Source organism: Nerophis ophidion, linkage group LG15 (assembly GCF_033978795.1).
Source record: "Nerophis ophidion isolate RoL-2023_Sa linkage group LG15, RoL_Noph_v1.0, whole genome shotgun sequence".
In the NCBI taxonomy this organism is placed as follows: Eukaryota; Metazoa; Chordata; class Actinopteri; order Syngnathiformes; family Syngnathidae; genus Nerophis; species Nerophis ophidion.
The window spans coordinates 22,940,148-22,956,857 of NC_084625.1; the positions used below are offsets into that span (position 1 = coordinate 22,940,148).

The following is a 16,710-nucleotide window of genomic DNA, read 5'->3' on the forward strand; positions in this document are numbered from 1 at the left end:
AACACAACAGAACAAATACCCAGAACCCCTTGCAGCACTAACTCTTCCGGGACGCTACAACATACACCCCCCGAAACCCCCCTACCCTAAACCCCGCCCACCTTAACGTCCTCATGCTCTTTCGGGGAGAGCATGTCCCAAATTCCAAGCGGCTGTTTTGAGGCACGTTAAACAAAATAATGCACTTTGTGAATTCAATAATAAACATGGTAGTGCCATGTTGGCACTTTTTTTCCATAACTTGAGTTGATTTATTTTGGAAAACCTTGTTACATTGTTTATTGCATCCAGCGGGGTATCAAAACAAAATTAGGCATAAAAATGTGTTTATTCCACGACTGTATTATCGCTATCGGTTGATATCGGAAATTGTAATTAAGGGTTGAACAAAAGCGGAATATCGGCAAAAAAGCCATAATCGGACATCTTTGATTGAAACCAGTGTAGACAGCACTCATTCAGTTCAAAGCCTTGCTGCTCCTACAACCATGCTTGACTGTGAGTGAGACACAATTTGCAAGTCACTCTTTTAGGAATTCCGATTTCCCCTAAATGAACTTTGGGCCCCTAGTTGTTGGCGGAACTCATTCAGCCCCGGGCCATGAAGCTATTATTACCATGCTTGATTGTAGGCAAGACACAATCTTTACTTTTGCTATAATTCAGGCGCACCCACAATTAAGCACAGCTTTATAGTGCCGACAGCACTGGTGCAGCCCCAGATAATGATGCCACCATCACCGTGCTTGACATGTAGGCAAGAAATAACAATATCACAATCAATTTTGTTTGGATTCAGGTTTCCCTTCAATGAACCGCAGCTCCCCAATGTTGGCTTAACATGCATCCCCAGACTGTGACACTATCACCACTATGCTTGACTGAAGACAATACACAAATATCTTGCAACTTACTTTTGTTGTACAAACCCTGTTTCCATTTGAGTTGGGAAATTGTGTTAGATGTAAATATAAACGGAATACAATGATTTGCAAATCCTTTTCAACCCATATCTAATTGAATGCACTACAAAGACAAAGCAAATAATAATTAACTTAGAATTTCATGGCTGCAACACGTGCCAAAGTAGTTGGGAAAGGGCATGTTCACCACTGTGTTACATCACCTTTTCTTTTAACAACACTCAATAAACGTTTGGGAACTAAGGAAACTAATTGTTGAAGCTTTGAAAGTGGAATTCCTTCCCATTCTTGCTTGATGTACAGCTTAAGTTGTTCAACGGTCCGGGGTCTTGTTGTTGTATTTTACGCTTCATAATGCGCCACACATTTTCGATGGGAGACATGTCTGGACTGCAGGCGAGCCAGGAAAGTACCCACACTCTTTTACTACGAAGCCACGCTGTTGTAACACGTGGCTTGGCATTGTTTTGCTGAAATAAGCAGGGGTGTCCATGATAACGTTGCTTGGATGACAACATATGTTGCTCCAAAACCTGTATTGACCATTCAGCATTAATTTTGCCTTTACAAATATGTAAGTTACTCATGCCTTGGGCACGAATACACCCCCATACCAACACAGATGCTGGCTTTTGAACGTTGCGCCTATAACAATCCGGATGGTTATTTCCTCTTTGTTCCGGAGGACACCACGTCCACAGTTTCAAAATATAATTTGAAATGTGGACTCGTCAGACCACAGAACACTTTTCCACTTTCCATCAGTCCATCTTGGATGAGCTCGGGCCCAGCGAAGGCGGCGGCGTTCCTGGGTGTTGTTGATAGATGGCTTTCGCTTTGCATAGTAAAGTTTTAACTTGAACTTACAGATGTAGCGACCAACTGTAGTTACTGACAGTGGTTTTATGAAGTATTCCTGAGCCCATGTGGTGATATCGTTTACACACTGATGTCGGTTTTTGATGCAGTACCGTCTGAGCCCGTCCTGTTGTTCTAAAACTGTTCGACAATTTGCTTAGAAATTGGTGATCCTCGCCCCATCCTTGTTTGTGAACTACTTATCATTTCATGGAAGCTGCTTTTATACCTAATCATGGCACCCACCTGTTCCCAATTAGCCTGCACACCTGTGAGATGTTCCAAATAAGTATTTGATGAGCATTCCTCAACTTTATCAGTATTTATTGCCACCTTTCCCAACTTCTTTGTCACGTGTTGCTTTCATCAAATTCTAAAGTTAATGATTATTTGTGAATTGAAGTGAATTATATTTATATAGCGCTTTTCTCTAGTGACTCAAAGCGCTTTACATAGTGAAACCCAATATCTAAGTTACATTTAAACCAGTGTGGGTGGCACTGGGAGCAGGTGGGTGAAGTGTCTTGCCCAAGGACACAACGGCAGTGACTAGGATGGCAAAAAAAAAAATGTTTATCAGTTTTAACATCAAATATGTTGTCTTCGTAGCATATTCAACTGAATATGGGTTGAAAATGATTTGCAAATCATTGTATTCCGTTTACATTTACATCCAACACAATTTCCCAACTCATATGGAAACGGGGTTTGTAATTCAGGTTTCCCTATAATGAACCACAGCTCCCCTGTGCCCCCCCAGAACATGATGCTACTTCCACTGTGCTTGGTTGTCGACACCACACAATTGTCACGCTACTCACTACGACTGCAATCAAGACCACCTGAACCAAACCCCCGGGAGGCCGGGCTACCTGCTGCAGGGCTTAGTTTTTCATAAGTGTAAATGTTATTAGTCAAAGCAATGCAAGTGACTGAGACACAGCATCTGCTTCCATTCGTGTGTAAATGTGACGCTCATCTGCGACTGTTCGATTTTCAATTCAATTCTCCTCCTGTTTGGAGAAGAGGGTGTCATGCCAATGCGGTCGTTCCCACGCTGCTCCAGGAAACATATGTCCTCCAAATCCCCCTTCGACGCCTCAGCTGACGTCTAAACCTCCTGAGAGCGTTCCCGTGGTCACGAAGGAGAGAGCATACAGTGTCGCTGTTGGCTGTGTGATATATGACCGGGAGGCTTTCTGGCCAGCGGCCACGTCCTGCATTAGATCCTCATATTATTAAATAAACTGTAGTGGACGTGTTCCTTACTGTAATGCCGCATACTGACGTCATGTGGACCACGCTGTAGAATATTTTATAGTACAGTATGTCCAGCACTCTGTGGAATACAATATGTAGCTCACACTGTACAGTATATAGATCACACTTTAGTATGCTATAGTACAGTATATAGATCACACTTTGCTATGCAATAGTACAGAATATAGATCACACTTTAGTACGCTATAGTACAGTATATGGATCACACTGTAGTATGCTATAGTACATTATATAAATCACACTGTAGTATGCTATAGTACAGTATATTTATCACAATGTATTATGCTATAGTACAGTATATAAATCACACTGTAGAATGCTATAGTACAGTGTGTAGGTCACACTGTAGTATGCTATAAGTACAGTATATAGATCACACTGTTGTATGCTATAGTACAGTATATAGATCACACTGTTGTATGCTATAGTACAGTATATAGATCACACTGTAGTATGCTATAAGTACAGTATATAGATCACACTGTTGTATGCTATAGTACAGTATATAGATCACACTGTACTATGCCATAGTACAGTTCATGGATCACACTAGTATGCTATAGTACAATATATAAATCACACTGTAGAATGCTATAGTACAGCGTGTAGATCACACTATAGTATGTTATAAGTACAGTATATAGATCACACTGTACTATGCCATAGTACAGTATATGGATCACACTAGTATGCTATAGTACAGGATGTAGATCATACTGTATTATGCCATAGTACAGTATATGGATAACTGTAGTATGCTATAGTACAGTATATGGATCACACTGTAGTATGCTATAGTACTGTATAACACTTTAGTACTCTATAGTACAGTATATAAATCATACTAGTGTAGAATGCTTTATATACTGTAGTACAGTATATTGTTCACTGTAGCCTGCTATAGTATGTTGTGTGCTCTTGTACAGTATATAGATCACTATATAATATACTATAGTACAGTATAAAGATCACCTTGTAGTATCCTATAGTACAGAATATATATCACAGATCACACTTTAGTAAACTATAGTGCAGTATATAAATCATACTGTAGTAAACTATAGTGCAGTATATAAATCATACTTTAGTAAACTATAGTGCAGTATATAAATCATACTGTAGTAAACTATAGTGCAGTATATAAATCATACTTTAGTAAACTATAGTGCAGTATATAAATCATACTGTAGTAAACTTTAGTGCAGTATATAAATCATACTTTAGTAAACTATAATGCAGTATGTAAATCATACTGTAGTATTGTGAACGGCTTCCTGCCATCATTGTGTGGGTTGCAGGGACCATTGAGGACGGACATCACTGAGCAGGTTTTACTCTTGTTTTATTTTTCAATAAAGCGTCCGTCTTTTGCTCGGATCGCTTTTCAGCGCCTCCGATCTTGCTCGCTCCTCTTTCGCCTTCCGTCGGCCGCGTCTTCATTGCTCTCGTCGGCTCACTCTCGGTCGTTCTCGTTCTTCAGGTTCTGTTGCTGGTTTTCCTACTCCTTCCGCCCCGATCGCTCCTCCTTCACCCCTTTTATACTGCAGGAGAAGATGCAGGGATTGAGAGTAGGTGTGTGATCTACACACCTGCCGCAGCGTCGCTCCAAGCGCGCCCCGCCTCTCCGCACACTCAGCCCCCTGGCCGCCATCTTAAGTAGGACCGCCGTTTGTCCTACCCTGCTGTCGGCTCGTTGGCTCCGTCTCTCCACAAGTATATTATAGTACAGTATATAAATCATACTGCAGTAATCTATAGTACTGTATATAAATCATGCTGTAGTACACTATAGTACAGTGGTACTTGGTTATTTTTTGCCGCATCCCTCACTTAAAGTGTGCATGAAAAAAGAACTACCGACCTAATAAGACTTGATTTAAATCCAAAAGTGAAAGAAATGATACAGTATTTTCTGCTCACAGATTACCTTGTGGTTGTTTGGGCTCACTGCAGATTGTCCTGGATAGTCCCACTCCCTAATGCTTCAGTCACATGCAGGATTCTCACAGGAATGAGGCAAAAATACAACCTTGCCTACTGTACAGTACATAGATCACACTGTAGAATGTGATCTATACACAGTATTCTGTTCAATGTAGAATGTTACAGTACAGTATGTAGAACACTGTATAATACTGTAGTATATCAAATCAATTACAATCAAGACATTGAATATGTTTGCATGTGCCGTTTGTTAGACAGAATTCACCCGTTGACCCTCACGGCGACTATCCGTCTCGATTTTTAGTGTCCGACTTGAGGAATTGCGCCTCCCCGTCACAAGTGCGGTGTGTTATTACCAAAGAAAGTGTTGTTGCCGACCATCTTGAAGCAATTACATGGGCTGTTATCCCATGACAAGCAAGCTGCTCGTGTTTCAGATCTGGGCCAAGTTGCTCATGAAATAGATTTGTGAGGTGTTAGCAAGCACCTGCACTTTTGGCCTAAAGGTGCTATGTACTGTACAGTCATGGGAAAGAATTAGGACACCACGAAATGGCTATTGCTTAGACTTTTTGAAACCTCTGCATACAAAAGAATGAAATGTGACATAACTGGACCCATACTTAGTTGCCCTGCTATTACTCTTCCAACAAATACACCACATAGTGGCGCTGTTATTAAACCCCGATATGTAAAACATCCACACGAACTGAAAGGTGTTAAGATAAATCCTTGTGAAATTAAGTACACATCTTTTAGGGGACTGACAAGCATGCATGGAACATTTGTGAAAAATTGATTGAAAAATGGTCACCATTAAGCAAAATATCTAATTACAAGGGGTGTAACGGTACGTGTATTTGTATTGAACCGTTTCGGTACGGGGGTTTTGGTTCGGTAAGGGGGTGTACCGAACGAGTTTCTAAGCTAAAGTCTTAACAAGCTGCTTTGCTTCTTCTGCCTCTGTCTCAGCACCCAGCATTGTCCCACCCACACAACCATCTGATTGGTTACATATATAGCGGTAACAGCCAATCAGCAGTGTGTATTCAGTGCGGTAACAGCCAATCAGCAGTGTGTATTCAGAGCGGTAACAGCCAATCAGCAGTGCGTATTCAGAGTGCATGTAGTAAATGCTTCAGCGTCAAGCAGATAGGTGTTAAGCAAGTGAGCATAAGGCAGCGTACTCTCCCCAAATGATAATAAACACCTCCCAGTCAACTGCTACTAACATCACTTGGAACCCGTTGACCTTCTAGAAACTTAAACTGCAGCTCAGCTCGCTCGCAGTTCTGGCTTGAGGCGAAGGCCAATTAGCTTTTAGTTTGACGTTAGCTCATTTTGCGGTGTGTGTTTTACGGACAGAAAAGCTTTAAATGGCAGGGTCCCTGCTATCACATGTTGATAAAAATACAACATTTACATGATAAAAATCAACTACAGGCTTTCCAAATGCTTTAATAAATTAAGCATGATGAGTTGACTTGAAACTGTTTAATGTTGCACTTTTTATATGTACAAGAAAAGTTTTGTCATTTTATTTAATCTGAGCAATAATTTGAGGCAGTTTAATGTTGATTAATGTGGGCAGAATTATTATAGTGTTCCCAATGTTTAAAAGGATAAAGCCATTGTTTACAAATTTGGTAAATAAATAACCCCCAAAATTATATTTTGTTGTTTTTTTACTGTACGGAAAATGAACCGAACCGTGAACTCTAAACCAAAGTACGTACCGAACCGAAATATTTGTGTACCGTTACACCCCTACTAATTGCCCATAAGTCACTGATCATTTGTTTGATTATTAAACATCTGCCAACACATTTTCACCACAACCCATAGGAGGCGACTCACATGTAATTTATAGTCCAATACATCATGACTGTATAGGCATTTCCAGTGATTGTCAATTTAATCAAAAATACACTAAAAACCATTGTGTCATTTAATTAAAAAAATTACAAAATATCCCCAATTATCATTAAAATTGCACTGTACAAATACGGTCCACCTGATACTTTACCCCAAATGGATACATGGTACTCTCTGGAGTTGTGTAAACATATTCATATGAATATATAAATATACTATTTAAATATGACACATTATATTTTATATTGCTACTATGGTACATTTTTTATTTTTGCCCTCTTTTTGTGCCCTTGTGTGCATTATCCTTTCCATCCTTGTAATGTAACTGAGCTACTGTGTGGAACAATTTCCCTTGTAGATCAATAAAGTTTGTCTCGTGTCTAATGATCGGCTTCTTTCTGAGGATGTGACTCAGAGGTATTAATTTATGTCAATTGAGCTGCAGTGCTTCACACCTGTTTATTATTCATGAGCGGTATTTATTTACCTTCTCCAATTAACTTGACGGAAAAGACCCATTCTAGACAAGAATGCATCTTTCTTGGCTCCCAGTCCTGTGCAAGTGTGAATGTGTACAACGCTTTCATGACGAGTGCCTCTTGCTTGAAGTAAAAGGCTCTGAGATTTTATTTGACGGACTTTAATAAAGTGTAGTGTTCCTATTTTTAGCAGACTGGTGGATGACTGCGATTTGATGGCGTCCCACTGCTGAGTTTGCATCACAAGCACTCCTTATCACAAGGACCATGTGGATTTGATACTAAAAAATGGTGTACGCTCCAATCCATAAAACGTCTTACGAACACACACATTCAGATTTATTGACGTGTGCGCACGCATGAATCCAAGCATATTTCTTTTATACATCCTAATCAACGTGGAACTCAGCGCACATGTTGGAGTGGTTCGACCCTCCTAGTTCACACCCTCAATTAAATATGCAAATTATATTTAAATTATCCATGTGCTTGCGATCACATTCCGCAGAATCAGAAAACAGAACGATATTATAAAAAAGAAAAATTTCACCAAAAATAACTTGGAGGTGATTGCTGTAGTGTAAAAATGTTCTCTACTCCATTATTGTTGCGAGTTAGTGCAGCAGTGCAAGGGCGGGGGAAAAGTATAAGGTTTAATTAAGTGTAGTATTTCACACTTTATGCAGGTTTTTAACATCTGTATACCTTACACACAGAGACAATCAAGGGCTTGTTTGAAAGATCTTAAAGGGGAACTGCACTATTTTTTAAATGTTGCCTATTGTTCGCAATCATTATGAAAGACATGATAACAGATGGATTTTTAAAATGCATTTCAACTCGTAGATAAAAGTCCGCTGAGAGTGGAGCCAATGCGAGGTCCTCTTTTCCGCCCATAAAGCCCTTTTGAATGACCATTTAAAAAGGGCCAACACAACTCCATTTACATTTTGTGACTTGAATATTAATCAAGTATTAGTGATATTGTTATCATTAGCGCTAACGCGGACAAGCGGCGTCGTGATCACAAGCATGTGTGAGCTGCTTCCCTACTTGTGGAAGTTTATTGTAGATCAAAAATAATGCCTCTCACCTTGATAGTAGAAGAATAAGGATGTAATCCGACAAGTTGGTACACTTTGACAGCCAAATTAGACCTGAAAATGGTGAGAACGACCCCCTTTGGAAGGATTATGAGTCATTCTTCATCTAAATGGGACTATAATCATATTTTATCACTCAATATCCAGCAGAACTTGTACAGTAAGTAGCATGTTATTATGTTTGTTGGCTCTCATAAAGTCTGCAGTGAGTAATAAGTAATGTTGGGGAAAAAAAATCGAACGTTACGATGCGTTTTTTAAATTAATGCGCCGCGTACGCTCAAAATCTTTTAAATACGTATTAAACGTTGTTAGAAATGTGCCTGTTACTACAATGTATATATACTTACAACATGTATATAAATCCTCAATGGCGGTGTCTGGGTTTTTTTTTAAGCTTGTTATGGGCTATATTGGAAGATAACTTTTGATTGCATTCATTTAATAATGAGAAAGCAGAGGTGGGACTAAGTAATTGTTTTGCAAGTCATAAGTAAGTCTTAAGCCTTTGCCCTCAAGTCCCGAGTCATGTCCAAAGTCAAGACTGGAAAGTCTTAAGTCAAGTCCCAAATCCTGCATTTTGAGTTTCGAGACCTCATAATAGCACTATTAAACAGTCATTTTAATAATTTAACTACTTCCTTTACAGAATAAACACATTTGAAAAAACAAGTGCAACTGTACGTATTTGCCCTTAACTGTTAACATTGTATTTCCATGGCATTTTGCATTGTAACTACTGTAGGTCCACAGCAGTTTTTATCCAGTTCTTACCTTATATCTCATTGATCTCATTTCATACTGTATGTGTGTTGATGTGTGCGTACACATGAAAAACAACAAATACATGAACATAACAATGAACATGGTTGTACTTCTTAGATGTCCAGGCCCTATGCAATACGTACACATATTTTTAATATAGTATACATTTTAACTGACCTTTATTTGAATATGTTTGTATTTTTGTAGGTGGCTAAAATACGCTCTGTTGCTGACCGCCGTTTAACGTTACGCTACTGTGTGTGAAGCATTGACTAACCTAACGTTAAGTGTAGGTACCTCATGAAACCATGCTTAAAAAAAATCACTTGACAAAAAAGGACGAATAAGGTAGCGTACTGCAGTGGACGCAACAGATTGCCGTGTTTGCAATGACGTTATAACCATAAACATCTTATAAGTAGACGCAGCATTGGCTGCTGTGACGCGAGAAATTCGCCGCCATATTGAAGTGGTAATGAGAAGCCGGCGAGCAGCCTTAACTGACAGTTGACAGGTAGAAAACAAAGATTCCGGGCTGGTATTCAGCGTTTTCCTGCTCAAATGAGCGGACTGTTGAAAATAGGAATCGGGGGATTACTTTTCACAAGTAAGATTTAACATCAACGTACTATTGGTTGTATTTTGTGAAAAATATATTACCACAGAGTTGAGAAGGAGCAAAGATCTTCAATAGTACTGAAATCATAGCTGCTAGCAAATAAGAGTATGACCATAACAGAATTGCTTGTCAATGAAATTAATAAAATTTAAAAATGTCATTCTTGAAAAACATTAAGTTGAAATAAATGTGCCTGTTACTACAATGTATATATACTTACAACATGATTGATAAATGATGAAGATGAAGATTGTAAAAGCCAACACAGAATTAAGACAGAATTTGGTTTTATTCTGAATCCAGTGAAACAGATTGGTGATTTTAGCTGATCTAAAGACTTTCAGATGTTTATATATGTTTATGTGTAAGTATCCGAAAGCGACATACATAAAAATTTACATATAAAAAAATCACTGTAAACATGATCATTTAAGAGAAGAATGTAATACAAAATATCAATACAAAGTGTCAAGACAGAATAAACTATTTGCTGCTGTAGCAACAGAGATACAGTCTATAGGTCCCTAAGATATATAGATATCTAATGCATTCATACATTGTTTATGTAGGATATACGCATTGTTTATGTAGGATATACGCATATATATATAGAACCTCATCATATTCCCTTCTTTGGGATTATATTCCCAGTTTTGATCTCGGACATCTGGTCACTTATAGCATAAAAGAATATTCTACTACTGTTAAGCAAACTATGAATAATAAAACACGCCAAAACATGTGTCCTTTATCATAGCTACACGTATGACAAAAAAACGCGTGAAAATCAGTGGTATTCAGTAAGGTAAAAGTAATTAAATGCGCTGACAGTTCATTGCTCCTGCCAAATGAATTGCACTAAGTGGAGCGGATCACCACTCCAAGATGGCGGCCCCGCGTCTCGTCAGAGCCAGTAGGCAGTAGCGGTCAATGGTCTACTTAGAAGATGTCTATGGTTATAACTTTAGCAGTGAGTTTACAGCCTCACTGATTTTAACTACACACCAAATAAAAGTTACGTTACTTAGCCAATAAACGTTATTTTACTTTCAAAACTATCCGTTCTTCAAATGTCGAATGAAGTTGGAAGTTGTTGCGTCTCCGTCTGTAATCTTCGAACCGCATGTTTTGCATACTGCAATTCCTTTTTTGTTGACCAACTCGTAGTTTTAATACCCGAACGAAGCTATTTTTGGCATAATTTTTCCTCACTGCCGCGTTGTTTCAGAGCTTTTCTTTGTTGGTTGTCCTGCAATTTGATTCGATGAATGCTCTGAGATGAAAACAACGTGGCTCTAATTTGATTGGATGTTGTACTGATAGGCACACACGTACACAATGAAAGATATGGAGCGCTCCTGGATAACTTTTTAATCTTTGGGTTTTGGGGAAAGTAGCAAGTCTTGTCCAGTCAAAAGGTTCAAGTCCAAGTGAAGTCACAGGTCATTGATGTTAAAGTCTAAGTCGAGTTGCAAGTCTCTTAACATTTTGTCAAATCGAGTCTAAAGTCATCAAATTCATGACTCAAGTCTGACTCGAGTCCAAGTCATGTTACTCAAGTCCACACTTCTGTGAGAAAGTATACCGTATTTTTTGGAGTATAAGTCGCTCCGGAGTATAAGTCTTACCTGCCGAAAATGCATAATAAAGAAGGAAAAAAACATATATAAGTCGCATTTTTGGGGGAAATTTATTTGATAAAACTCAACACCAAGAATAGACATTTGAAAGACAATTTAAAATAAATAAAGAATAGTGAACAACAGGCTGAATAAGTGTACGTTATATGACGCATAAATAACCAACTGAGAAGGTGCCTGGTATGTTAACGTAACATATTACGGTAAGAGTCATTCAAATAACTATAACATATAGAACATGCTATACGTTTACCAAACAATCTGTCACTCCTAATCGATAAATCCCATGAAATCTTATACGTCTAGTCTCTTACGTTAATGATCTAAATAATATTATTTGATATTTTACGGTAATGTGTTAATAATTTCACACATAAGTCGCTCCCGAGTATAAGTCGCACCAAGTCGGCCATACTATGAAAAAAAACTGCAACTTAAAGGCCGAAAAATACGGTATATTAAAAAAGAATAACATAAGTGTTCTGGTATTACTAGTTAAAGTTAAAGTATCAATGATTGTCACACACACAGTAGGTGTGGTGAAATTTGTTCTCTGCATTTGACCCATCCCCTTGATCACCACCTGGGAAGTGAGGGGAGCAGTGGGCAGCAGCAGTGCCGCGCCGGGGAATCATTTATGGTGACTTAACGCCCAATTCCAACCCTTGATGCTGAGTGCCAAGCAGGGGGGCAATGGGTCCCATTTTTTTTATAGTCTTTGGTATGACTCGGCGGGTGTTTGAACTCACTACCTACAGATCTCAGGGCAGACACTCTAACCACTAAGCCACTAGTGACGTTTTTCCAACACGGCTATTTCCATATATGGTAAAGTTTTACCCCAAGAGCGTTGTACGAGTCTGTCATAGTCGTCAGATATTGTAGTTAATAATTTCCTTCTTTTTCTCTATCATCTTGTTGTGGGACATACTGGTTCGTACATGCGCATGCATCCTCCGCTGTTCCATCCATCCATCCATTTTCTACCGCTTGTCCATTTTTGGAGTTGCGGATCCTCCGCTGTTGCCATTTCTAATACAAAGTAGTGTAGAGTTAGAACTTACAGTGGGGCAAAAAATAATTTAGTCAGCCACCGGTTGTGCAAGTTCTCCCACTTAAAATGATGACAGAGGTCTGTAATTTTCATCATAGGTACACTTCAACTGTGAGAGACAGAATGTGAAAAAAAAATCCAGGAATTCACATTGTAGAAATTTTAAAGTATTTATTTGTAAATCATGGTGGAAAATAAGTATTTGGTTAACCATTCAAAGGTTTCACTGATGGAAGGAGGTTTTGGCTCAAAATCCCACGATACATGGCCCCATTCATTCTTTCCTTAACACGGATCAATGGTCCTGTCCCCTTAGCAGAAAAAACAGCCCCAAAGCATGATGTTTCCACCCCCATGCTTCACAGTAGGTATGGTGTTCTTGGGATGCAACTCAGTATTCTTCTTCCTCCAAACACGACAAGTTGAGTTAATACCAAAAAGTTCTATTTTGGTTTCATTTGACCACATGACATTCTCCCAATCCTCTGCTGTATCATCCATGTATCCATTTTGGTATAAACTCAACTCGTCGTGTTTGGAGGAAGAAGAATACTGAGTTGCATCCCAAGAACACCACACCTACTTTGAAGCATGGGGGTGGAAACATCATGCTTTGGGGTTGTTTTTCTGCTAAGGGGACAGGACCATTGATCCGTGTTAAGGAAAGAATGAATGGGGCCATGTATCGTGAGATTTTGAGCCAAAACCTCCTTCCATCAGTGAAAGCTTTGAATAGTAGACCAAATACTTATTTTCCACCATAATTTACAAATAAATTATTTAAAATTCCTACAATGTGAATTCCTGGATTTTTTTTTCACATTCTGTCTCTCACAGTTGAAGTGTACCTATGATGAAAATTACAGACCTCTTTCATTATTTTAAGTGGGAGAACTTGCACAATCGGTGGCTGACTAAATACTTTTTTGCCCCACTGTATATATGTCAGTAGTCTCGCTATGGAAAGGCTAAAACTACAACATGGCTAGCAGGGAGAAAAAACAGTCCAAGTGGAGGCATGTAAAATAAGGCCGACCATAAAATGGCAAATCCTTGTGAAACGGTCAGAGAGTAGTTAAATGATGGTCTGTCAATTTTTACCTCAAAAACGTAATCCCCTGTATATTCAGCTAGATAATGTTGTGAATCCTCATTCGTCCAGAAATAATCATTACCAAGTCTGCCATGATGACAAGAACACACACACGCCTTTGTTTTCCGGAAGTAGGAAAACATATTTGTCAGAAGTGCGCTGCTATGGAAACGGAAATAAATGTGCTGAGGAAAGAAGTTCTGGTATTGCTTAAAATCACTAAAACACAGAAAAAATTATATATATTTCATATTTTTATGAACTTACAGTGTGTATACAAAGCATTGATGAAGGCTTTCAAAGTTGCTTTAGAGGGCTTTGATGGGTACAATGGTGACTTCTATTAGCCATATCTTGCAAGCGGTTTTTATTATCTTTAAAATCCTTAAAAAAAAAAACCTTAAGTTTTTATCTCTTATAATGATTGTCAACAATAGGCAAAATAAAATGTAAAAAAGTCCTGTTCCTCTTTAATACATGAGGTCCCTGCTCTATGTATCTTTGACTCACCGCTGCCCCCTGTGGAAGATCAAGGAAAGAACGTCCAACATGAACGTCTGACGCGATAGCATTTGGAGCGAGGCCCAGGACAAGACGATGAGTCGCTTTTTTTTTTTCTTCTGCAAAGCTCATGGCTCGTGAGATGGAGGGGCTACATCATAACAATAATAATAACAATAAGCAGGTGGCCTACTTTTCCTAGAAATGCAACAGGATGACGTGAAAGCGAAACTGTTTGATGCTGCTTCATCTCCTAAATGTCCAGCAGACTAACTCCATATGTAAAATGTGGTTCCTCTCACAGGGCTTTCTACATGGATCATTCCAACATGTCTCCAAGCTCTACACCCAAGGCTGCCCTCATAGATAAGGTGAGATGACATCATGGAAAAAGCCATCACAGCAGCTTTATTTGTGTCAATAATGGGATTCATGATAGATAGATAGATGGATAGATAGATAGATAGTACTTTATTGGTTCCTTCAGGAAAATTAAAATTCCAGCAGCAGTGTACAGAATTGAGATCAATTTAAAAAGTAAATAAGGGGGGTATAAATGGAAACAAAATAGAAAAATATTACAATAAGAATAAAAATAAAAAGCAACGATGGGAATAAAAATATAACAGTAAAATAAGAATATAAGAAGAGAAACTAGGCAGTAGTGATCATACATTGATGGTCACATCAGCGACTAACACATAAGATTGATTTATTTTGTCATACATTGCATGATGCTAACTTTTTTAATGAGGATTTAAAAGTAATCAGTTTTCATTTAGTCTGCTTGAGCACCAGTTGTGATAAAAAATACTCAAATGTGACTTCATAATACCCCAACCCATGTACACCTAGCACTTCACATTGGATAGCTTTATTTGAAACAGGCTTTGCTGCACATCTTGAAATAAAAATACTTTTGTATTTAGATTATCTACTAGAATTTTTTTTTCTAAAGTGAATACACTTCCGGCCAGCCCTGTAGAAGAGGGGTTAGTGCATCTGCCTCACAATACGAAGGTCCTGAGTTGTTCTGGGTTCAATCCCGGGCTCGGGATTTTTCTGAGTGGAGTTTGCTTGTTCTCCCCGTGAATGCGTGGGTTCCCGCCAGGTACTCCGGCTTCCTCCCACCTCCAAAAACATTCACCTGGGGAAAGGTTGATTGGCAACACTAAATTGGCCCTAGTGTGTGAATGTGAGTGTGAATGTTGTCTGTCTATCTGTGTTGGCACTGCGATGAGGTGGCGACTTGTCCAGGGTGTACACTGCCTTCCACCCAAATGCAGCTGAGATAGGTTCCAGCGTCCCCAAAAGGACAAGTGGTAGAAAATGGATGGATGGATGGAATACACTTCCTTGTGGTCTACATAACATGTAATGGTGTTTTTTTGGTCAAAATGTTGCATAGATGATGTTTTACAGATCATCTTCAAGCCGCTTTCTGACAGTTGCTTCAGGAGGCGCCGTTTTGTGGGCGGTCTTATTTACTTGGCTCGCCTTCGGCAGCGTCTTTTTTACAACATCTTTGTTGTAGCGGTGTAGCGTGCAAGAAAGGCAGTGGAAGAAGTGTCAAAAGATGTAACTAACTGTTTTAATGACATTCAGACTTCAATAAATTAGCATCTCCTCATCCGTGACTCACTAGTGCAATATTAACGCCAGAAATGTGTCCCGTGAAAAAACGTTTGACCGGAACTCTTTAATAACTAAAGTTCCTTGGGTGAATAATGTAAACTCACTACACCGTTATGTTTTAGCGCTTTCATGGTGGGTTTAATGACAAGTATAAATAAAGACTTTACACTACTTTATATTAGAAATGGCTACAGCGGAGGATGAATGTCCTATAACAAGAAGATAGAGAAAAAGAAGAAACTTATCGACTTCAGCGTTTTCACGGACTACAAAGGCGGAGGAGCGGACATTTTTTTTAGGACTTATGGAGATCCTAAATCTAGATCAGCAGGTACCAGAAGGTAAATAAAGCTGCTTTTGCATAATATTGCGAAACAAAACGCCTTGTCTTACCTTATACACACCGTAATAATATTTGTATGTTGAAACACAGTACAATTCATCAAGCGGTGCGGCTTCATAGCTTACCAAGGTCGGACCAAAACATTTTGATAGATTTTTGAGCGCCGTGTGTGATGTTATAGATTTTCAATGGAACATATATGATTGGCAACACTAAATTGGCCCTAGTCTGTGAATGTGAGTGTAAATGTTGTCTGTTTATCTGTGTTAGTCCTGTGATGAGGTGGCGACTTGTCCAGGGTGCAACCCGCCTTCCGCCCAAATGCAGCTGAGATAGGCTCCAGCACGCCCCGTGACCCCAAACGGGACAAGCAGTAGAAAATGGATGGATGGACATACAAAATGTTGGTGTTGCTCACTTAAGTCATATTGCATTCTACACGTGTCTCTTATATGCGACTGCCATCTATCTACTGGTCACATTTATCATTACACCATGTACCAAATAAAATGGCTTCGAGGTCGGTAAGCACAACCAAAAGGATTCTGTACATTCCGCACATAAGGTGCACTTGTGCGTTTTGAAAAAATAAATATA

The 16,710-nt window shown here is 39.0% G+C and overlaps 1 protein-coding gene across 4 annotated transcripts in view; it reads left to right on the forward strand.

The window, feature by feature from the left end:
• Positions 1–16,710, forward strand: part of prex2 (phosphatidylinositol-3,4,5-trisphosphate-dependent Rac exchange factor 2) — a 247,564-nt gene that overhangs the window by 199,642 nt on the left and 31,212 nt on the right. For all 4 annotated transcript variants that reach the window (XM_061921850.1, XM_061921851.1, XM_061921852.1 and 1 more), the window contains one exon: positions 14,440–14,506. In XM_061921850.1, coding sequence (XP_061777834.1) covers positions 14,440–14,506 — 67 coding nt within the window. The remainder of the gene's footprint in view (positions 1–14,439; positions 14,507–16,710) is intronic.